Raw genomic sequence first — 25344 nt, 5'->3', positions numbered from 1 at the left:
ATCAATATATAAAATTAAATGCATGCTAATACTGTTCATTAAAAGAGGCCAATGCTTAGTTTCTCAAATATATTGAGCGAATCAATGACGACATTATATATAATTATCTCGCGCACTACATTAATTCTAGCATACTCTGTACTATACAATTTGCTATACTACGCATATAAAAATCTGGACAGTTAAAAGCAAAGCCAGAAAGTTGGCGAGGGTTGCTTTCAATGTTAAATTATTTGGCTTATATTTGGAAAATTAAGGATTGGCCACTCATTTGAACACCAAGTTACAGTATGATGCAAACATTTTAAGAAGCTTGAGTAAAATAAATCTAGCAAGCATTTTACAGTATCAACATTTCAAATAGCTACTTCTTAATATGACGAAATTTAACTGATGATTAATTAATCAAATAAACATTACGTCTTACTAACTGATTCAATACTTGTAAAACATTATCTTGTATACATGATGTTGATATAAACTTTAAGTGATAAACCGGAAGTTGTTATTCCAGGTAGAGCAATTCATTATAATCATTAATGAACAGTATGCATTTATCTTGAATATTTGATTAGACTTATTTTTGAAATTTCAATTTGACAAAGATAAACTAAGAAATAATTAAATAAAAAACCATATACAAGGAAACTTACATTTTACATGTACATTATTATTTGCTTATTTACATACACAACAGTGAAATTTTATTTAAAACATGTACATTATTTGTTCTGTGATGTATACACATGTAGAGGAATCGGACATACACATGCAAGCATAAAACTTGATTCTAGTACTGAATCTAATGCTTTATATATATACAATATATTTATAGTTAACATATTCAATACACATGTTCGATGCAATCATAAGTGCTGGGAAGTTGTTGTACCTTCTAACACGAATATACCACTGGGAGTGTATGTGTAGTAAAGGTCTATAATGGGTTATCATAATTTCTATTCAACATATACTCTTTTATGGAGGTGGACTAACCTGATAAGTAACTTTGTGTTTTCAGAGTTCTTTTCATATACAATGGTTGATATATGTGTACAATCTCATACCTCCAATAGAGACCCACATTTACATAATAGCTAGTGGAAAGTCATTGATCATATATGCATACTTGTATATAAATTTCCGAGTTTAAGTAATAGGTGTATACCTGTAGGTTCACTAACATACATTATGCATATGGGGAGGTATATACAAGCAGGTGTATACCTGTAGGTTTCAGCAGAGACGTATATACCTGATATACAAGTCTCTGGTTTCAGCCACTTGATCTTAAAAGACTCGTTGTCGCAAGTAAAAGGTCACCACAACTTCCGTTCAGCTTACTTTACATCACCATTTATTTTTGCTTGATTGTCTTTTTATCTATCACTCTCTCTCGAGCAATTTTAAAGCCGCATACTCCCAAAAAAAACTAAAATTCTATTTGCACACATGTATTAATGGCAATTCAAGATGCTCTTGTGCGTTCTCCTAACATTAAAGTGACCACTGGCCTGGACGCTTGACCGGGGGAGTCCTTGAGACATCAGTGTATAAAAATAACTCGCCACATTTGTTTTTATCGCGAGATTTGTCAGACTATAAGCGTTATAAATGAACAACATAAACAAACACACATATGAATACTAAATTTTAAATGAAGTAATATGCATACAACAAAATCGGAATTGGATTTTATTCCCTTTTCTTTTCTCGCTTAGTTCCATTGAATCATTTCTTTTCCTAAGGAAATACTCGGGTTTTGCCGAGTCCAGTCCGTTTTACATTTCTTTTATGGCAGAATCTGTCTGTATTTTGGCCGTCTCTCCGCCATTTTGTATAGACTGATAACCCGCCCGTTACATTATGGGACTATTTCGCATAGAACCTTGGTCTATCGGACCAAGTTATTATTTTTGTATTTTGTTCTCGTACACTTTCACGAATACACATTTTCCTCAAGTTTTTGATTTGCAATAATTTGTTACTCGGATATATATTAAGTCTGAAAACTGTAAAGAACCCGAAATGTAAACATTTCTTTGGGAGTATGTGGCTTTAACCAACGTTACAAGTTACTGATTTATTAATTTTAGGGGTTCATATATACTTCTCTCAACCTCTTGAAAAGTCAATAACCGTTTTGTTAAACATGTGGATCGGGGTTTTCCACGTCTAAAATTAGCAATACGTACGTACGTTACCGGATATTGAAATTAACTAATGAAAGAATTAAAATCTTCGTTGTTTTTGCGAAGATATGACGGAACGGCCCGAGTGGTTTTCCGATTGGCCGCTACCGTGCAAGCGGAGCGCAGCCCTGGCGGATATTTATAGAACTAGGGGAGGTAACCAGTCTATTTTACTGCGATGCATTTCAAGTAGATAAAGAACATTTAGTATAATATTATGTGAAGCTATTACTACAGGTATGGAATCGCCTCATCAAATATGCTCTCATGAAACATCTTTATCAACTGTGTAAAGTACAGAATATATCCGCAAAACTTTTGCGAATATACGCAATTCTTTGCGATGTGTACATATCCATTACATTTTATTTTAGATTACATTTGCCACCAATGAGCTTCTCTTCACTAGCATAAAACTGTCTCATCAAACATGGCTGGTCGGGATTGTGTGGTAACTGTAATGTATTTCATGTATATTGATATAATTTAATTTTGTATGACACACGCATTTTCATTGGCTGAAATAATTTTGTTACACCTCCATAACAAAATTTTTGACGTTGCGAAATGTAGCGTCATTTTTGATTGGCTGATGACGTTGCGTAATAATTTATCACAGAAAAGAGTTCGACAAAGAAAGTGAAATATCTTGGTGTGTATAAGACGAAATTAAATTATAAGGATTAACATTAATTATTTTTTCTGTTATACAGTCATAACATAAAAAACTGGAGTGTACTCTCTTCATAAACCGCATTCGCGGTTTATTTAGAGTACACTCCAGTTTTTTCTGTTATGACTGTATAACAGAAAAAATAATTGATGTTAATCCTTAATAAAAAGTAAAATTACAATTGTTGACAGAAATCTGTGCTGTCAAATGTACTAGTTGATATGAACGATTTACTGTAAAGTATTTTATGGTGTGCACTCCAAGTGCATTCCGTTTTAACTTGGAGTGCACTCCGTTTGGACTCCAAGTAAATTTGGAGTGCACTTTAAGTTTACAAGTAGCTCTATCAGACTTCAAGTCTACCTTGGTCCACATGTGTGTTATTTGGTCAATGGACACAGTATATCATATTTAAAACATCTAGGCCTTATTCTATGTTAGCAATAAAGATTGAATAGTTTAAAATACATGAATTGGGATGAGTATTACAGTATAGCAGTACCCCAGACTAGCCACATTTATTCGCATCCCACAGCTGTAGATGGTAACCCGTGGCAACAACTCATCTGCAGTTGTGCATGCCTGTGACAATGGGGGTCATAATATTTTGAGGAACAAAGGTGAGCACTTTTATGTATTGAATCTCATGGTTTTTATTCATTATTTGAAGCTCTTTAATCGACTCCTTTACAAATGTGAATCAGAGCGCTTTATAATAATTGCACCCTTCAATGAATTTTTTAGCAATTCATGCGAGCACATGTCCAGGATTTCAGCCGGGAACTACTAGAACCATTCCAATCTGTGTTTTCTGTGACTACTGCACTCAAGGATGGAATCGAAACAGGTACTGAATCTGTAACAGTGTTTGTCTTGTGTGGTAGCGTGAATGTAGTAGATACACATGTGTATGTGCGTGGGTAACACTTGTTTACGACCTTGTCGTAAAACACAGATCGTACATGCACGCCAGTGTATTAAATGTTCGTTATAACAAGCGTGTGAACCCAAGCGTCACGTAAAAACCACTACAATATTATAGTAAGCCAACATTACAAGTATAAGCGTACACTCACATTCGAGCTAAAAATAGTCAATATATACCAACATTTCTGAGGCTTTCTTGCAGAACCATTACTAATTACAACAGTATGTGACTCATTCTCAGATACCTAGACACGACACTCCACGTGCACATGACGGAATCGCAGGTTATTTGTCGTTGAGGGGATTATCGGCTTACAATATGCTATGGTGACTCTGCAATTTACCTTCTCACAACGGAAAAGTGTCATATAATGTATTACCATATTCCACTGCATATAAACATGATCCCCTTTCATGGCCGATCATGCTTAGACCATGAACGGGGGTATGTACGTGTATATGTGTGTGCAGTGGACTATGGATTGGCTTATTTTGTTAAACGTCCTATTGATAGCCAAGGTCAATTTAAGGACGTGCCAGATTTGGGAGGTAGGGAAAACCCAGAGAAAAACGACCCGCCTTCGGTCAGTACCAGGTAACTGACCCACGTGGGTTTCGAACTCGCAACCAAGAGGTTGAGGGCTAGTGATAAAGTGTCGGGACACTTTAAACCATCCTGCCCGACAGTGGACTGTGATAAAAAAAATGCTGGAAGAAAAGGGAGATAATAGATAATTAGTCAATAAGTGGAAAGGATAAAGTCCATTTTTTAAAGATGAATAGAAACAAAAGCAAAATATTTAAGTAGAAATGATGATCAATAATTATCAGGTAAGGTGCTGATGAAGTCAAAACAAATATAAGGTTTAATTTCAATGACACATTTAAAGCTAAGGAAAATAATGAAATAAACATTGACAATGATACTTTCTTGATTTTAAAAACATTCCCTGGGAAAGTTTTAAATCTCCAGGAGCCGTTTTTCTTATCAAAAATACACATTCACATGGTACCATATCATGAAAGATGCAGATGGAAATTACTCGAATTCCGTAGAAATTGATAATTACTGATGTTTAGAAATTGTTCAACGGACACCTGTTACTTTCTCTTGCACCGTGTCTGGATAGTATGGTAATATTAATATTAATGATTCATATTGTAGAATTTTCCCAAACCCCTCGTTATATTTTATGTTGAAAGGTGGGGGTCAACACATGGCACCCACTTCAATTTCTTTTATTTTATTTTATCACTATTGGTAGTTCCATGAAAATGAACCATAACCACATAATTGATTAGTCATTATATATATATATATAATACTACAACAAAGTTGAGTGAAGGCGGTACCCTTACACAATGGTAAATAATTTCCATAGGCAATTGTTATTTTTGAAACATTTTACAGTGTATAAATTTACTGTTATTTTGATATCAAATATGTCATACTGACATACATGAGGTAAGCGTAGTAAACATTTAATTAGAATAACATGAAAACTTTCACAAAAATTAAAGTGTATGTAACATTGTCCACTTATCAAATGAGTATAGCTGCAATCACATTCTATATCTAATACTTCTTTCAAAAAATTCCATGTAGATATCTCCTTTCTAATTTCAAAACTGGTGAAGTAATTTTTTAGCATGTCAAACATGTCCAATGTACAATTTCCCATAATCATGACGATTTGATTATCATTGATTATTATTATAAAAGCATGATTTTAAGTTATATGTAGCAGTAATAATCTATTATAACTTAAGGTTGAGATAGTATTATAATGAACATGGATGTTCATATGCATGTATACATACAAGTGTAGTTAACGTACATTTTAATCAATGTACGTGTGTATACAGTGATACCAATGAACAGTTCTCATGACAGTCTATTGCGAATGATTTATACTCCAGGCGATTATTTGCTCTGAATGTTTGAATTAAATAAATAATTTGTTTGATTTCGACTTTGTTGTGGTAAATATCTTTTCGAGAATCAAGCGATGTGAAGTGCTATGCATACATGTAACCTTAAATAACTTACAACAGCGTGAGTAATAAAGTACGACGTATTCCGGGTGACCATCCGGGATCATCGGGACCGTACCTATTGTACTTAAATTACCTACATGTAAAACGTCGGCTAGAAGTCCGAGTTCAACCAAAATATCAGGGTTCAGTGGTGGTTTTTTGTGTGTGTGTGTGAAATTTTGGTGTTTTGTGACATAAAAACATATAAGTATATAATCTATCATTCTATCATTACTTCAACGGCGATGTTTGCTCACCAACTAAAGATTACGGTAGATTCAAAATGGACGCCACCTAGTATTCTTGTCATTCTTATACAAAATTCGCGAGGGATTTGAATTTGCGTTTGACTCTCCTAGCGAATTAACGCGAAAATAAATCCCACGCGAAATGTAAGTGATTTACAGTAACTACGATGATAAAACACATATGTGATTATCAATGTCTTTTCCCATTCATCTGACAAAACATTACATAAGTAGATATATATAATCGTAGCTACCTCTTAACATTTAGGTATAGTATACAGTTGTCTCATGCCTTATCAGACAACAATCAAAACTCTTCCCCGAAGTGTTGGGACCAACCCGATGAACTGTTTCCCGAGGCCGTAAGCTTCTTCTGAAGAGGCCAGTGTTGATATTGTACTTCTAAAAAACAATACTTCAAGACAGTTGAAACATTAGACTACATAAGATGGCCTCCAACAGCCGAGAGGTTATCCAATGCCTTCAAACAGGATTTCGACTTGGGGACGGCAAACCTTCCCATACAACGTAGCCTGGGACTCTTATGGTTTGGTTTGGTTTATTTTGTTTAATGTCCTAATAACAGTCAGGGTCTGAGTTTGGAGGTGGAGGAAAGCCACCGGCCTACAGTCAGTACCTAGCAACTGCCCCACGTGGATTTCAAGCTCGCAACCCAGAGGTGGAGGGCTAGTGATAAAGTGTTGTGACACTATAACCACTAGGCCACCACGGCCCCTGGACTCTTATGGGAGCACGGAGACAGATGTGTTTACATTCAAGGTAAATCATGTTGAGAAACCTTACACAAGACATGGATTACACCCCACCATCAACAGCGTTTATGACCCCATTGAGTTCGTGCAACCAGTTATTCCACAAGGTAAGCTTCTGCTTCGAGAAATGATGTTCGTCACTTCAAAAGCGGATATGGATGTCACTCTTCTAGATAATTTGCACAATAGGTGGCGTTTGTGGGTAGATTCCTTATCTTCACTTGAAAGTCTGCACATACCAAGGATTTTCGGTAACACGAATTTCTTGTATACGCAGACGCATTCAAGGACGTAAAAGCAACTTTAGCTTACTTGAAGCTATACGACGAAAGTTCACAGAACCCTTCCTAGTGGGGAAGGCGATCGATGATCGCTCCCACCCATGGTCACACAATTCCACGAATCGAAACGTGTGCGGCTGTGCTTGAGATTGCCGAGACTGTTTGGAACCATCTCGCTATCCCTGCAACAAGTTTTTCTTCTCTTCCGACAGTCAGGTGAGGTTAGGATATATCCATAACGAAAGCCGTAGGTTCTACACTTATGTTGGAAATAGAGTTAGTCGTATCCGTCTCATCAGCGAACCACCACAGTGGAATTTTGTTTCTTCAGAAAACAATCCAGCAGACGTAGCTACAAGGACCATGGTCACTTCTAAGTTCCAAATGGTTATTAGGACCAACTGGTCCGAATATTCCATTCGACTGGCCATGTCATCCTCTCGTCGAACCAGACATGAATGTAGAGATAAGACAAAATATTACTTGGCACAAGTTGGACTACTCGATACCTCTACCATTGGTTGATAGGTTTGACAGGTTTTCTGATTGGAATAGGCTAATGCGCGCTATGGCTCTCTTGAAGTACCATGCGTATCGTTTTAGAAACGATGGCAAAGATACATAAAACGGCCATCACAACCTAAGGTTCCTACAGAGATCTGAACATTTCATAATATCCTTGGTGCAGCAGGACGTGTATGAGGAATTCAATGACATGAAGAATGGGAAACCTGCTCCAAACAACAGTTCTATCAAGTCATTGAATCCATCCGTTAATTCTAATGGAATACATTGCATAGGTGGGCGATTTAAAAGGATCTCTGACAGCGTCATAAAAGAGGATGAGAGACATATTTCCAAAAATCATCATCTGTAACAATTGATCCTGGAGCATTATCATCGTCAGGTATTTCACCAAGGGCGAAACTTCACCGACGGCGCGCTGTGTGCTTCCCGGTATTGGTAAGTCGGCTCTAACAGGATATCCCCAGAGATTAGAAAGTGCGTAATATGCAGTACGCTGAGAGGGAATCTCCAATGGCAGCATATGGAGGATCTTCCCGAGAATCGCTATACTCCTGCCTCTTCATTTTCATATGTCGGGGTCGACACATTCGGTCCTTTGCCAGTCGTTTTCCGTCGTACTTGAAGAGAAAGTGCAAATCACAAACATGGGGCATTGTTGTTCACTTGCTTAGTGACAAAAGGAATCCGTAAAGAGGTCATCGAAGAACTCACTAATTCAGCCTTCATCAATGTGTTGAGACGTTTCATCGCTATTCGATTCATGTCATTCAATTATGCTCTGATAGATGAGCCAACTTCATTGGTGCCATTTACGACCTCTCCATTGATTCCACGTTTGTGGAAAAGGTCCCTTAGCAAAGTCCATTTGAACACTCGTACTGCATAGAAATTAAACCCTCCTCACGCCTCTCCATTGACGGTACAAGAGAACGGTAATCGGTACTGCAAACTTAACTCAATGTTGTTGCAGAACAAATGTAAGGATCTTACGCATGATGTGGCAGCAAATCTCATGGCCGAGTTGTGCGCGATCGTCAACAACAGGCCACTTACCGATGTTTCTTCATATCCGGACTCACTGAACATCCTCACACCTTCTATGTTACTTAAATTTAGGAGAAAACAAGATGTTTATCCGTTTCCATTCTTCGGCTCTAAGTATGCTCTCAAATCTGCATGGAAACAAGTCCAAGTACTTGCCAACGAATTCTCGCGGAAGAGGAGTTCACAATACCTACATAGATTATAAGAACGTGGATAGTGGCAAGGACATCCACTTGATCTGAAATCGGGGGATTTGGTCTTGGTGAAGGACACGCCGTGTTTGCGTAACGAAAGACCAAAATGAGTCATTAAGAGAACATTTCCCAGTGACGATGGGCATGTCCGAAACGTTGCAATGTTCAAGGACAAAAAACAACGTGTGGTTTATGAACGAACAATTACTGAACTTGTGTTTCTCCAAGTTGATTGATATTTTATTATTTTGTTTACATTGTTTAAAGCATTAAATTTGAATGTCAGTGACTTGAACTGATATTGTCCCTAGATATTGTCATTTTGTTAGCATTCATAGCAATAGATTCATTTTTGCGAATTTTTGTTTTATTTAATGTAATTGTAAGGAGAAAGTAAATTCTGGAAGAAATCGTAGTGGGAGTGTCACGTTCCAGTTCTAGTAAGATCCGGATTTTTACTTCCATATCCGGGTTTTATTGTATAGTATTATACAAGCTTCCATGACGCCAAGGAAACGCACTGTGTCAATGGTTCACCATTTATTTTGTGATTCCGGCCTCCGTATGGAGTAAGTTTAATACACATTCCATTTGATAGCTTAAAATGTTGTTTTCAGTCGTAAGCCTGTTTTCTGTTCCGTCTGCATATGGCGGAATGTAGTATATCCATGAACAGTATATTTATATAGGAGTGCTTGTAAGTTCGTTGTTACATCATTTATTGTGAAGAGATATTTCATTGTATAATTGTATACACAATTTAAGTAAACATATCGTATGGCTGCAAAGCGCTCAGTTCTATGTACATGAATTTACCTGTGTACTTTTTACCTGGTTACCTAGTGAGGCCGCGGTGGCCGAGTTGTAAGGTGTCCCGATACTTTATTACTAGCTCTCCACCTCTCTGGATTGTGAATACGAAACCCAGGATACCTACCTGTGACTCTATGTGGTGTTGCTAGCCATATATTAGCCGAAAAGTTGACCCCGTGAGGTGAGTAGATAGATAAATGAATCATCCTCATCAACTCGACATCGCTTAATTGAGGTACTTTGTCACTTGTCTGTATCTCAGCTTTCATTAGTTGTATGCGAAGTTGTCCATAGAAAACGACCGTTGTTGAAATTGACCTAGAAAGGCGTTTCTCGAGAGAAAATTGCAATGTTCACTTAGATAGTAAGTACCGGATCTTCTTTGCAGACCTTAGATCAGCAATGTCGCAAGGTAAGTATTGTTGTGTTACTCAGCAAGATTCGAAAATGAAAGCGAAGAAATATTTGTAACGGAGACTGTAAATGTTCAAAATGAGAGTGACTCCAAATTTCGAGGTGCCGATGTCAATTCAAAATTGTCCTTAGGTCAATTATTCTGTATCAGCCGGATCTACAAACAATGACAAATCACATAATCAACATCGTAAGGGACAGATATGTGAAACCATTTACCGAAATATGTGACAGGTCAGATGGTACTTTGCTTTGGAACAGAAACATTTTACTTGCTTGGGCAACGAGTATTTCAGATATATCCTAAAAGTAAACCTCCGCAAGCCTAAATTGCATTAAAAACATTAGACTGTTACGTGATTAAAGCCTTTATTAACAGTGATGACTCCGAGATGGTATCTGTATTCAGAAAAGACTATACAACTAGTGTAGGGGCTTCCAATGTGATACTTTCAAGTAGCCAGCTCCGTGGGATTTCCTATGGTGGGTTTTTGAACCAGTACAACGGGGTATCGATGATTCCTGACTAGAGTTGGTCTTTACAAGATACTTTAATGGCAATCGAGGCTTGTTTGACAGGACGCAGCGGTTGGTCAATACTTTCCTGCACTATTGCCCACTGACATTAAAAGGCAGGGTTTGCACATAAGGGTTTCTTTTCGCAGACGATGCTCTTAGTTTATGACAATGTAGCCCCTGTAACGATTTGCGTTTTAGCACTGTTGGTGATGTCTCGTCTCCATGTTCTTTGCTTTCAGATAGTGAATGGCTATTCTCGGACATGATGTTTGATGATCCACTAGAGCAGTCCTTCAAGAAGGTCTAACCGTAATTTACAAACTCTGTTGAAGGCCTTCGTGTTGTTTTGTTGCTAATTTGACATAAAGAGGCTGTCCTCGACTCTCAAGATACCCCTAGAGTTTTGCTCAGTTTAAGTAGATCCTTTAAACTCAGTGCCTTCATTCTTAGTATTGTAACGGGGTCAAGCTTTTACATTTGTTTTTGGGTTTACCTTGTCCGAGCTTGATCGCATTTCAATTGAAATTTTATTAAAAGGGATCTCAAGGCTGAAGCCTCATCTGCGTAAGAGGGCCTAGCCCATTACGCTAGATATCCTGTTGTAAACGGGACTAGATTAAACAGTCCATGAGACGCCATTTTGTATGTCCTTTTTGTGTTTGCATTCTTTTTGATGGCACGAAGATCCAAATTAGTAGCTCATATGACAAGTACACTAGCCTATTACAAGAAAAGGTGCTCTTAGGTGAAGACATTTCAGATATCCACACCCATCTCTTGGTTTCAGTTAAGTGGTCTAGAACCATCCATTGTAGCGAGCGCATGTTTTTTTCTCTCCTTGAAAGCCACCCCCACTCACCCCTCTAACTGTTGTAACAGTCAACCCTTCCGATCCAGTTTTTTGTTTCATTATTAGTATTTGTATTAAAACGGCTAGAGCAACAATTTCCCTGGAATACCCAGGAGACGTTACGTCAATAGTTAGGTTATTTCTCTCCTGAGACCCAGGCATATTCCTCTCATTTCTCCTTTGCCTTCGCCTCACAGGTTCCTAATGAGCGTACTCAGCTTCAGGGCGACTGGAGGTCAGATGGCTACAGAATTTATTTGAAATATAATATAAATAATGTTGTTGACCATAAAGAACATCAGGAAACGCATAGGAATGAAAGTCTAGTTGCTGCTTGTTTTTGCCGGTGGGTGAAAGTTGGAAACAATAAATATTACAATAGATTAGGAGGAGGAGGGTTTGGAGGGAGGGGAGGGGATCAGCAGATTGGGAAGGTTTAGACATTTTTGTGTTGTGCATTTTGAATGGCCCTAGTATATTCTTCTTGATAATCATTAATTAACTTGTTCATTATTATTCTTTTCCATTGTACATGATAATGCTAATAGTTAAAAACACATTATCTTTACATAATTTTCATATAATGTTATAATTTATCATTGACTATAACATTCAGTTAATTCGGGCTAATTTAATTAGCATTTACTATCTTTCTGTGGTTTATGCATTTTTTTATCAAATTCTTTTTTAGATGTGTGTGTTTCGTATAGGCCTGCTATGATGCCTTTATGCATGACTTTATTTACACTAATATGTCTAATCGTTTACCTTGCGTGTTAAAGCCGCTTGAATTATATATTCGTATACAAATGTATATACATCATGTTATTAAATTTGACCAAACGTCCTATTCTTCACGTTTGGTATCATATCCGGGCAAGGGAAGGTATTTGTGACGATAAAAGTCCTGCGCGGAGCCCCACCGTATCAATGGCAACTACTGACGGGACCGTCTCCGTCCCCGCCACCAAACCGCCCACAGACACTTTGAGGGCACACACGAAGAGTGGATTTAACTGATAAAGTTATATATAATTAGGAATACTTTCGAGCCGTGCCGTCCGATCGATATGATAATTGTACTACAGGTGTGTTGTGATCGAACTGTCTCAAATGATACTTTGTACACAGCGACGGATTGTGGACTAAACCTGCAGACACAAGTATAAAAAACTCTCAGTGATAAATGAACGTATTTAATACAGACGTTAACATATTGACTGTATATTTGGTTACATTTAAATGAATTGAATTAGATATCAAAATGATTTATCTTTTCGTTATTTACTTCTGAACACACGTTTTTAGAAGTGATACGTGTATTATCGATCTTCATCATGCTTACAGTGCGTATACCTTTTCATTATAATTCAAGTTTTGATTGCAAATCGATATTGAAAACAACTATATGGTATGTATATCCTTTTCTATCAGGTCGACATATGGTTTAACAACCTGCGAAGTATGCATTGATCGAAACCAAAAAACTGTCATTGTTTAGTTTCAATCTGATAAAATATGCGATGCAGTAAAATATTATCTTTTTTATCTTTATTCCCGACAGAAATTATTACCAACTATGTTTAAAACAAGTCCAATCTGTCAAAGGGTGCTTGGTTATGTTAAATGTATCGGTGTTAATACAGATATATCCACAGAAAACTATCTTAAATGATAAAAGGTGAGTTAATGGTGAGTCTGGCAATATAGGGGCCGGACAGGCCGGACAAAATGGGGGAATATAGGAAATTCTTTAAAATCATTCTTTTGTAGAAATTTGAATTGTTTTACTACTACTAATACTAATAATCACTGAAGTATCCATTTGAGCGATACAGGCCCTAAGGGCCTCTTATTGTGTTCTTTGATGATTATGTTTGTCTTTGCGAAACAAATTAAAACATTCGCGAATTCTGTCTTATATACAATATACGTATATACATACAGGTGTGCCTTATCTCTTCTTAACACTAGTGATCGCGTCATTGCTGTTCAATTGTAGTTTGATAAAACAAAAAGATAAAAAAATAAAATAAACGTGACGTTGACATTTAGAATGTAGTAGGACATGACAGTAAATATTTTCCTGTTGTCTGGGTCAAGTGCTGCACGATAACAATCTATCTATCTATCAGAGTGACCATGTAGTTCAGATAGTCTCTTAAAAGACAAGGACACTACTACTTAGCTACTTAATCTTTTAACAACCAATTGCCTCGATCAAGATTGTAAGTAAAGCAGGAATATGTTTGACAACCATGCAGATAGCAACCTATCAACATCCAGATATGTTGAAGTTGATATTTAATGGCATGTTGTCAAATATTCCAATTTCACGGTATGATGTAAGCCACTGACAGAAGGTCTTACAAAAGAGGGTATGGCGGTATACAGATTGATGGAGATTAATGGAGGTTTGGTCGCTATCATGATTTTATTTCGATATGATGTGTCAGAAATGAATGTCTATGTATTTTATGTAGTCCAGTACACGGTAAGGCTGCGTTATCAAGAGGGTCGTCATTGAGGAGGAAAACTCTTGCCCTCCGAATCTACTATCCATATTATTCTTTTACATTTCAAAGCGTCTCCTTGTAAATCTATTTGTGGTCATATTCCGCCCTCGTACAATCGATCGATTTCGAATTTAAATTTCTTTGTTGTTCTGTAGAAATGCAAGGTTAACATATAACGGTCACTTTAATATGTACAGAATATGTACGGTCAGCATTCCGCCAAACAGGCCCGTAAAGTACAATCGTCTAAATGTCGCAGCCAAATTTACGATTGGTCTCTTCACCGCTTTTTTATAACTAAATTGTTACTATAACCAGAATTTGATGTCATGCAACTCGAATGTCACATAATGTCCTGTATAGGTGTGGAATATACGACACGGTTTGATGAATTAACAATGTATTTTTAGATGATGGCGGTCGTAGAGTCTATATCAACCATTGCTGTAGTGAAGCCATTAGAGGTGGCTAAGGAGCTAAAGAGATATGACCACCAGCTCATTACAGCATGACAATGAGAGTGGATTACGAGATGACTGATCAATTGGACATCTACATAATGATTCTTAATTAAATCTTTCGCAGGAATATGTAATGGTACAAACGGACCAAGGAAGAGACGAACCAGGCAAGGACGACGTCACGGTGTCAAAGAACAATTTGGACGGAGGATGGGGATGGGTTGTAACGTTCTCTTCATTCATGCTCAACTTCCTGGTGGATGGGGTTTGCTACACCACTGGCGTCTTCTACCCAACCTTGCTTACATACTTCGGTGGGAGCAACGCCAAGACAATGCTACTCAGCTCTGTGATAAACGGGCTCTCCTTTTTACTGGGTATCAATTCTTCTTTTGACATCTCAACAGATTAAACATTGTAGTTCATGTTGCTTTTAGTGTCGTAATCTTAATGAGAAAGATAACTATCATTATTCTTATCAATTTGATTATGTCAAACTTCATTTTTTGGGTTTAAAAACTGTCCAACGAAGTTTTGTAATGATAAATCCAATCACAACTGGATCCCACTAAGAACAATGTCGCCATAATGGATTCGCTCATATTGTATGTAGAAATGTGTTATTTGTAATGTAATATGCATGCAGAGCCTGTCAAACTTTGAACCAATGTACAGGTGTACTTTGTTATATTTTTGCTTCCCAGGTCCAGTGGCGGGGGCATCCGTAAACAGGTACGGCTGCCGAAAGGTGACAATCGTGGGCATTTTTATTGCAAGTAGCGGTCTGTTTCTCTCCACCTTCTCCCCAAACCTTGACGTCATGATTCTCCTGTACGGTGTTGTCGGAGGTATTTATTCAGCATTAACTTATATACATTTAAGAATAATGGATGTCGAACACATCATTTTCACCATAAACTGATGCCGATAGAAGTTCATCCGAATAGAATTTTGATACTGAAGTTATGATTTTCTCTGTTACAGGCATTGGGTTCGGACTTGTGTATACTCCCACTATTGTGATTGTAAGTTACTACTTCGAACGACGCCGGGCTCTTGCTACAGGGATTGCCACATGTGGATCAGGCATTGGCGGGTTTGTGTTCGCCCCATTGTCTGTTCTTCTCCTGGAGACGTTCGGCTGGAAAGGAGCCATGTGGATCATCACGGGCATTGTACTCAATGGAATCGTGTTTGCTTCTTTCTATAGGTCAGAGTATCCGCTGAAAGTGAAAGATGCCATCGAAACTAAGTCCCATGGGAAAATGACTATGAAAGCCAAATGTATATCATTTGGAAAGACGTTCGACTGCTCAATGTTGGCGAGTCCTTCATTCATCCTGTACTCTACATCCTGTTTCCTGGTGTCTGTTGGTAAGGCAATTAGCGTCAATTTATCATATACCCGTATGTGTTCTTTAATTATACCTAAATATTCCCGCGTTTCGTAGGTATAGCGGGAATTATTTGTTTTCCGGCACGTAGTGCACGTGCAGATCGTAGGACGTAGTCATTCTCTAGCCTTCTGTTCACTAGTGCAAGCATGTTAAATATTACGAAAGATTTTTTTTTTTACGATTTTTCAACATTTGCGGAATCCATGAAGATTCAATGTATTCTACATGTATTTTAGAGGTCGCAGTAGCAAAATGAAATACTTGGCAATTAAGACAATTTAATTTCACAGAAAATTTGGAAGCTTCTTTGGACAAATTCAACAGACTATTCAGAGCACAGGAAAACGTAGCTGTGAGGAGAACGCTGTACAAGTTAAGTTGGACAGTACACACCAAGTTAGCAGTCGCCATTGATAGCCTTAGAAAGCAAATGGAAGGTATCGTTTTGAAAGATTGTCGGAACAAAGCTGATGAAGTTGGCGGACAGAGGCGGATTGGAAAACAGTTGACGGATATGTAGCTAATCCTTCAGCGTTTAAGCTCCGACAGCAAGAGGAAGATGGACTAAGCTAGGGCCGTTAAAAAGAGTGGAAACCGCTTTGGACATTAGCACCGGGAACAATTCAAGACCAAGAGCTAGACGAGCACAAGAAAGCTGGTCATTTCTCGAGGTGCGGGACTAAGCCAGACACGTTGTTTTGAATGTGGGTGACATGACATTTGCGACAAGAGTGTCCGGGAGGTCAGGGAGCCGCATAATCGGGTCATAGCATAAGAAGTTTTTGATATGAATAGAAGAGAAAGAGTCGGTCGAACTGGAGAATTGTTAGGTAAGAGCGCCACATGACGGGGCCAGTCCGGTATTTATGTAAGACATTATATTTATATCCTTTTGATGTTAATCCCTGCGTCGACCGGGAGAATGAATTGATGATGAAGAGAACCGATTCCAGTTGCCGGGACACAGGTTTCCTGGGATCGTCTTCGGTTTTTCCTGAGCGTGCGATACATTCGCGGACGCTCGCATGGGTGTGGAACGTGCGAGTTGGGACGTTTGAATTTGGTCAGCCAGATTTGGAGAGGGTATTCAGCGCCGACTGCACTAGTTCAAGACTGGCTTGTGCGGTCTCGAATTCAACACGGGCTGGTACATTTGCTTGTTCGTGTTTTTATTCTTGATACGAAGTGGCGAGATATTTGTCTTCCTTGACCCTGGTAAAACTAGGTAAACCCAGTCGCCATCGTTCCTATCTTGGGATATACTTAGTAAGGAAAATGTTCTATTGAAATGTAGATCATTCTTGGGATGTTTCAAATGTCGTCTTCTGAGATGTCTAAATGATACGATTTTGACACTACAGTATGTTTGTTGCTGACCAAACTGACATAATATTCTATTGAAATCACATTCGGGCACCTTTACTTGACACTGGGCCGGTTATCTATTGCGAGTCATTGAATACTATTAATTTGTGTGTTGCAGGATTTTTCATTCCCTTTAACTGTCTGCCAGCCCTGGCCAGTGGGCTTGGCATGACGGCTGGAGAGGGAGCGCTATTAATATCTATCATAGGAATATGTAACACCGCCTCAAACGTGTTGTTTGGATTCCTGATCGACCTGCCCTGTGTTGACAACATTTTAACTAATAATATCGTACTAGTGGTCGGAGGAGTGGCCACATTTCTGGTACCTTATTATCGCGTATATGGAGTCCTTGTTGTCTACTCGGCTGTGTTTGGAACCATGATAGGTATGTTGTTTATAACAGATCATGCCATTAGAGTTTAAGAAAGAAACAAATCGTATTAGTTACCACTAAAAGCCAAGTCTGGTACATACAGATAAACACAGGTACTCTCACCTGAGATCGTACACTCATGTTACACAGGTACTCTCACCTGAGATCGTACACTCATGTTACACAGGTACTCTCACCTGAGATCATACACTCATGTTTCACAGGTACAGTTGAGTGTAGACTAAAGGTTACACCCAAGTGCACTCCGAGTGCACTCCATTTGGACTTGGAGTGCACTCCGTTTGGACTCCAGGTAAACTTGGAGTGCACTCCAAGTGGACTCCGAGTCTACCTGGAGTCCTATAAGACACCATGCCTACCCCAGTTCTATAATCAGACTATATCATATATATATATTAATACTTTGATGCTTTTAATATAATTTACAGATAAATAAATAGATTTTTACAAATTACTTTTGTTCTGTTAATATTACTATTAACATTTGTTTAGTCTACTAGGAATATTTCTTTTATTGTTAATACATGTACATGGTAATAATGCCTACATGTTAAATTTATATTTATTAAGATCCATAAAAGACAGTTATACAATTTATGCTATAATCAGGTTTCTATGAAAGTTAATTGCTTATTATTTCATATTTCATTAAGATGTAAGTAAATTGTATTTCATTTTATTAAGGAATTGAAAATTATTTCAATTAGAATATTTATTACTGTACATATATCATGACTTTAAAGGAAGTTTATATAATGTATCTATATTATGTTATTGATTATTCAAAATATTGAAAGTTTACAGTATTTAATGAATTATGTGTTTTTTTATATAAGACATTCTCTACATATATGTACTCAATTCAGGCAAGTAATTATAAAATGAACGATCATTTTAGTTGATATATAATAGGTTATATATTTAAATGTATCATTAGAAAAATATACATTTACAACTGTACATATTTACGAGCATTACCTGGTTAAATTAATGTTCTGACATAACGTACACACAAGTATGTAGTTCTGGACTACCCATAATAAATGACAGTATCTGTTTAATTGCTATTATTATTGGCCATGCATGACTGACTCTGGCCTGACACCCCTGATACTGTGCCAGGTGAGTTTTATGAGCCAGCTACAGGTACTGTCCTGAGTTCACAGAAATACCTGTGTCGAAGCTGTGCAAAACAGGGTCACAGTGTTATAACCTCAGGCCAATTAACAGAACAGTAAGATTATCTCCTGACTTGAAGGAAAGGATTGTAGCTCTCCATTTGAGAGGCCTTAATCAGACCAAAATTACACGTATAAACTAAATACCAGTGTAATTAAGGTGGAAATGTCAAAATAAGTTGTAAAACCATTAACAAATTGGTTAACAGGTTTAAGAAGACACACTCTATTGAAATGAAGTCATTCTTTACTGAAATTAGAAAGTAAAAATAAGCTGTTTCTTATTACATTGTAACCTGTCTAAACCGTAAGTCCTTGAGACCAAACGTATTGGCTGGTTTATGCAGGTGTCCGGTATGTAGAGGTACAATGTTGAATGATATAAGTTCAAAAAAAATTAATGCAAATCAAATTAAGAAATGATGCAGTTCTTATCTTGTAATATTCAAAAATATAAAGACATTGCTTTAAAAAATTAATTGTAAAGAAAGAGATTAAAGTAAAAAAAAAATAAAAAATTCAGTGTAATTCAAAATGGTATAATGAATGTAAATTCACCATTTCCCAAAACCAACCTATAGCTTTATACCCGTAATTAGTACACATTGTTCTCATCCAGGAAAAAAGATTATAGAGCCTGAGGTAAAATTTGCCTCAGGGCAGTTGGACACGGCAACCTATGTACCATTTACCTGTAAAACTGACCTGTTGGAACTACATCTTTTTCTATCCCATTCAGTCAATATTTATCATGATATGTGTCACTCATACATTGTATGTAACAGATACAGGTCATGAATGTACAATGGTTGTTCAAGCCAATTATAAAATCATAAAATTAAATGTTCTAACTTTAAAAAAAAATGCATAATGCCCGCTGCAGTTGGTGTATGGAATGTTTGATAAGTATTTACTTAACTCAAACATGAAAATTATATTAATCTATGTTGATTTACATATTGACCTCTAATACTCTATACATGCTTATAAGTAATAGTACCAGTTTGAAATAAAAAAAAAATTCAAATATTTTTTTCTTTCTATAAATGACTTATAACTGTTTTGATAATACTGTAATAGGAATGGACAATCATATAATTTCAAAAGTGTCAGATATCGACCGTCACAAGTCTGTACCTATATTTCTATAAAACCTTGATAAAGGTTAGCCAGAGTTTCCTCTGGCCCTGACACCATATTACAACAGACATGGTGTCAGGGCCAGAGAAACTGGGGCTAGGTAAAGGTAAGGTGTGATGACCAGTTTCCATCTAACAATTAAGGGGGTCTTTATCTAGTTAGATGACCGTGTGTACACCTGTCCAGATCTTCACACCTTACAAGGTAAACTTGGAGGAAGGGGTCATTATTGGGGTCAGTGTAAGTCTGTCTTTTCTCCACACCCCTGTAATCACGCTTGATATACAGGTAAATATTGACCTGGAAGTTGGGGGGGGGGGGGGGGGGGGGGGGGGGGGGGGGGGGGGGGGATGTATCTGATATAACTGTTAAAAGAACTCCATGTATGACCTGGATTTAATGAGGCAGGCATAACAAAAAAAAAGTTGATTTAGCAAATAGAAATTTAAGTCTGATGTTAAACCGTAAATCAAAATTAGACATTAGATCCGGAATATGCTACCCAGGTGATAAAAAAAACAACTTTCTTTTTTATTGTATGTTAAGATAAATATAAACTGTTGGAAGAAAAGTATTTGAAATATATTAAAAACAGTACTTTAAGTAACTTAGTACTTCGAGTACAAGTTATGTCCAGTACACAATCAAACTCTACATTTTGAGAGACCACAAACAACTTGCCAAATTTATATACATTTTTGTTTATTGCCAATTTTCTACTAATTGACGTGGCTTGTTAAAACTCTTCAAATCAAAGGAATGCTATCATACATTTTTCAACGAAGTGCCAGATCTATTCATTTTATGTAGGGTTTACTAATAGAAAAAAATCTATTATATTAGATGCTGTTAGTTAACCAACGAAAAATGACCCAACAAAATAATAAGGTGGTATATACAAAGATAAAACAGTAACACATATCTTATTGTTACATGTTTAAGGAGTCAAAATGTATAAGAGTATACATCTATCTATAAACATTATGTATATATGTACTTGGTTACAGGTACATGTGATACATGTGGACCCAGGTAGGATTGGGGCCTGATAGGACTCCAGGTAAACTTGGAGTGCACTCCGAGTGCACTCCAAGTTTACCTGGAGTCCAAACGGAGTGCACTCCGAGTCCAAACGGAGTGCACTCGGAGTGCACTTTGTGTAACCTTTAGTCTACACTCAACTGTACTCTCACCTGAGATCGTACACTCATGTTACACAGGTACTCTCACCTGAGATCGTACACTCATGTTACACAGGTACTCTCACCTGAGATCGTACACTCATGTTACACAGGTACTCTCACCTGAGATCGTACACTCATGTTACACAGGTACTCTCACCTGAGATTGACACTCATGTTACACAGGTACTCTCACCTGAGATCGTACACTCATGTTACACAGGTACTCTCACCTGAGATCGTACACTCATGTTACACAGGTACTCTCACCTGAGATCGTACACTCATGTTACACAGGTACTCTCACCTGAGATCGTACACTCATGTTACACAGGTACTCTCACCTGAGATCGTACACTCATGTTACACAGGTACTCTCACCTGAGATCGTACACTCATGTTACACAGGTACTCTCACCTGAGATCGTACACTCATGTTACACAGGTACTCTCACCTGAGATCGTACACTCATGTTTCGCAGGTACTCTCACCTGTGATCGTACACTCATGTTACACAGGTACTCTCACCTGAGATCGTACACTCATGTTACACAGGTACTCTCACCTGAGATCGTACACTCATGTTACACAGGTACTCTCACCCGAGATTGACACTCATGTTACACAGGTACTCTCACCTGATATCATACACTCATGTTACACAGGTACTCTCACCTGAGATCGTACACTCATGTTACACAGGTACTCTCACCTGAGATCGTACACTCATGTTACACAGGTACTCTCACCTGATATCATACACTCATGTTACACAGGTACTCTCACCTGAGATAGTACACTCATGTTACACAGGTTCTCTCACCTGAGATTGACACTCATGTTACACAGGTACTCTCACCTGATATCATACACTCATGTTACACAGGTACTCTCACCTGAGATCGTATACTCATGTTACACAGGTACTCTCACCTGAGATTGACACTCATGTTACACAGGTACTCTCACCTGAGATCGTACACTCATGTTACACAGGTACTCTCACCTGAGATCGTACACTCATGTTACACAGGTACTCTCACCTGATATCGTACACTCATGTTACACAGGTACTCTCACCTGATATCGTATACTCATGTTACACAGGTACTCTCACCCGAGATTGACACTCATGTTACACAGGTACTCTCACCTGAGATCGTATACTCATGTTTCACATGTACTCTCACCTGAGATCATACACTCATGTTACACAGGTACTCTCACCTGAGATCGTACACTCATGTTACACAGGTACTCTCACCTGAGATTGACACTCATGTTACACAGGTACTCTCACCTGAGATAGTACACTCATGTTACACAGGTACTCTCACCCGAGATCGTACACTCATGTTACACAGGTACTCTCACCCGAGATTGACACTCATGTTACACAAGTACTCTCACCTGAGATCGTATACTCATGTTACATAGATACTCTCACCTGAGATCGTACACTCATGTTACACAGGTACTCTCACCTGAGATCGTACACTCATGTTACACAGGTACTCTGCCATCAGTTCGGTCCCAAGACTTGCGGTAAGTCATCAATGACAACTTTATGTTGAATGCACAAATATTTGATTACATAGTTTATAATTATGTTGCTTCTTTGCTGAAGTTATTGATACTATTTTACAGGGGCATTTGAACTGTTAAATTCAATACTGATGGTGGAAATAAAGGGCTTAGAGAGACTTTCTAACGGGTTTGGTCTGCTGAACATGTTTATCGGCTTCGCTAGTATAGCTGGTTCACCTATCGCAGGTAAGCTATTAACCAAATCTTATGTAATGTTGAAGTCATACAATTTGTATCTTGAATGCTTTGTGTTTGTGATGACGTCACAGCATTTGTTTGAATCATAAATCAAAATCGCTATGAACAAGTTTTCCGACACTAAATGTTTTTAAGAGGAATATTTGAGTAATATCGATCTTGTATTGTTTTATTATGAATGAAAATGTATGTTTTTGTTTGATTGATTGTAATAAGTTAATGAACCAAAACATGACTTCTGGAAATATTGTAACAATATCAATTTGTTGTTGAATTTAGGGTCCCTGGCAGATGCTACAGGCAACTATAACGATTCGTTCTACTTTGCCGGAGGTGTGATAACTGTAGCTGGTATTCTTTGTCTTCCACTCAGAAGAATCCTAAGATGGGAGAAAACAAGACATTCAAAAAAACTTCAAAAGAAAGAACAAAATTCTTCGGTCGAAATAAATACAACGAACGAAGATCCAATCTGATGATTAGAAAATTATTTCAGGTAGCATCTTCGATTCTTTAACGTCGAATATCAATTTCGTCGTCAATGCACCACAATCTTCATGATGAAGCAGGGTGTGCATTTGGAGTAATATTCTATTTTCGCAAATATTCCAGTGCGTTATAGGTAATATTCTAATGCCGCAAATATTCCAGTGCATTATGGGTAATAGTCTAATTACGAAAATATTCCAGTGCATTGTGGGCAATATTCTAATTCTTCAAATATTCCGGTACATTATGGGTATTATTCTCATTCCGCAAATATTCCAGTGAATGCGTAATATTCTAATTTCGCAAAGATTCTCGTGAATTATGGGTAATATTCTAACTTCACAAATATTCCAGTGCCCTATGGATAATATTCTAATTTCGCAAATATTTCAGTGAATTATGGGTAACATTCTAATTTCGCAAATATTCAAGTGCATTATGTGTAATATTCTAATTTCACAAATATTCCAGTGAATTATGGGTAATGTTCTAACTTCACAAATATTACAGCGTGCTATTGATAATATTCTAATTTGGCAAATATTTCAGTGGGTAATGTTCTAATTTCGCACATATTCCAGTGAATTATGGGAAATATTCAAATTCTGCAAATATTCCAGTGCATTGTGGGTAATATTCTAATTTCGCAAATATTCCAGTGCATTATGGGTAATATTCTAATTCGCAAATATTTCAGTGCGTTATTTGCAATATTCTAATTTCGCAAATATTCCAGTGCATTGTGGGTAATATTCTAATTCCGCAAATATTCTAGTGCATTATGGGTAATATTCTAATTCATCAAATATTCCAGTGCATTATGGGTAATTTCCAAATTCCGCAAATATTTCAGTGCATTGTGGGCAATATTCTAATTTCACAAATATTCCAGTGCATTATGGGTAATATTCTAATTCCGCAAATATTCCGGTACATTATGGGTATTATTCTAATTCCGCAAATATTCCAGTGAATTATGCGTACTATTCTAATTTCACAAAGATTCTCGTGAATTATGGGTAATATTCTAACTTCACAAATATTCCAGTGCCCTATGGATAATATTCTAATTTCGCATTTACAGCATTTTGGAATTTGGCAAAGGTGAACAAACATCAGTTACATTGTATATGGTTATATTTACATTTGTCTGGCATTGTCACTGTATAGTCTGTTTGAGAGTTCTAGTATTGATGTATGTTTAAATGCCGTCCATCATGCGCTACACTTATCAGCGTATTAATACAACACAAACCGAAACTACAATATCAAGGATAAACAAATATAATTAAGCTTAATGACTATTAATTTTGTCTACATCATTTGTTATAAAAAAAATATGCCATTTGCGCATTATGTTGATAATAAAATTATTAACAAAATTGAGGTTTTTTTTAAAATTTTCCATGTACTATTTTTGTTTGTTAAAATTAAAAGCATGCGATCATGTTCCGGCTGTTCCAACGACTGACAAAAAATCTGCTGACTGTCGGTAAGGCAGAAATTATGAATTTTAAATATGAATTATATCATTTGAAAAAAAAAGTAAAAAGTAAAAGGAATGTAAATATAAGCGTTGAACTGTTTTTGTATGGTATTTATGATCTATTTGAATGCCAGAGAGTTGCAAGCAAACAGCATAAGTACATTATGATTTTTTTGCTTGCAAAGCTCTTGCATACAAAAACAGTTCAATGCTTAAATAACATACATACCCACACAAGTAGTTCTTGTTCATTGATAATGATCATAAAAGAAATTTTAGCTCATGAAACATTTGGTTGGTGTATAAATTTTACAGTTACCATTAATATTGTCACCTTTCCATGAAAACATTCGGTAGATATTCAGGGGTAAAATGATGTAAATATAAGTATTCTGGGTAAAATCCAAGATGGTATCTGAAGGATATTTTTTTAATCCATCTCAAAAATGAACAAG

The 25344-nt window shown here is 37.1% G+C and overlaps 1 protein-coding gene across 3 annotated transcripts; it reads left to right on the top strand.

Annotated features, from left to right (window-relative positions):
- Nucleotides 1–3613: 3613 nt before the first annotated feature.
- LOC117317966 (monocarboxylate transporter 12-like) lies at nt 3614–24785 on the top strand. Of its 3 annotated transcripts, none has more exons than XM_033872934.1 (7): nt 3614–3712; nt 14595–14847; nt 15175–15318; nt 15455–15844; nt 17351–17620; nt 22777–22902; nt 23194–24785. In XM_033872934.1, exons 1-7 carry the CDS (start codon nt 3698–3700, stop codon nt 23388–23390), a joined length of 1395 nt encoding a protein of 464 aa, XP_033728825.1. In that variant the 5' UTR covers nt 3614–3697; the 3' UTR covers nt 23391–24785. The 3 variants fall into 3 exon arrangements, with proteins under 3 accessions (XP_033728825.1, XP_033728826.1, XP_033728827.1); XM_033872935.1 differs by lacking the exon at nt 3614–3712 and adding an exon at nt 9365–9466; XM_033872936.1 differs by lacking the exon at nt 3614–3712 and adding an exon at nt 9726–9891.
- The last annotated feature ends 559 nt before the right edge of the window (nt 24786–25344 follow it).

Source organism: Pecten maximus, chromosome 19 (assembly GCF_902652985.1).
Source record: "Pecten maximus chromosome 19, xPecMax1.1, whole genome shotgun sequence".
Lineage (NCBI taxonomy): Eukaryota > Metazoa > Mollusca > Bivalvia > Pectinida > Pectinidae > Pecten > Pecten maximus.
This window is presented reverse-complemented; position numbering and strand designations above follow the sequence as displayed.

What these genes read in the sequence shown, in the direction of transcription:
- LOC117317966 (XM_033872934.1), top strand. An exon ending in CCTGTACGGTGTTGTCGGAG is followed by an intron (nt 15,319 to 15,454) that starts GTATTTATTCAG and finishes TCTCTGTTACAG; the next exon opens with GCATTGGGTTCGGACTTGTG. An exon ending in TGTGTTTGGAACCATGATAG is followed by an intron (nt 17,621 to 22,776) that starts GTATGTTGTTTA and finishes ACTATTTTACAG; the next exon opens with GGGCATTTGAACTGTTAAAT.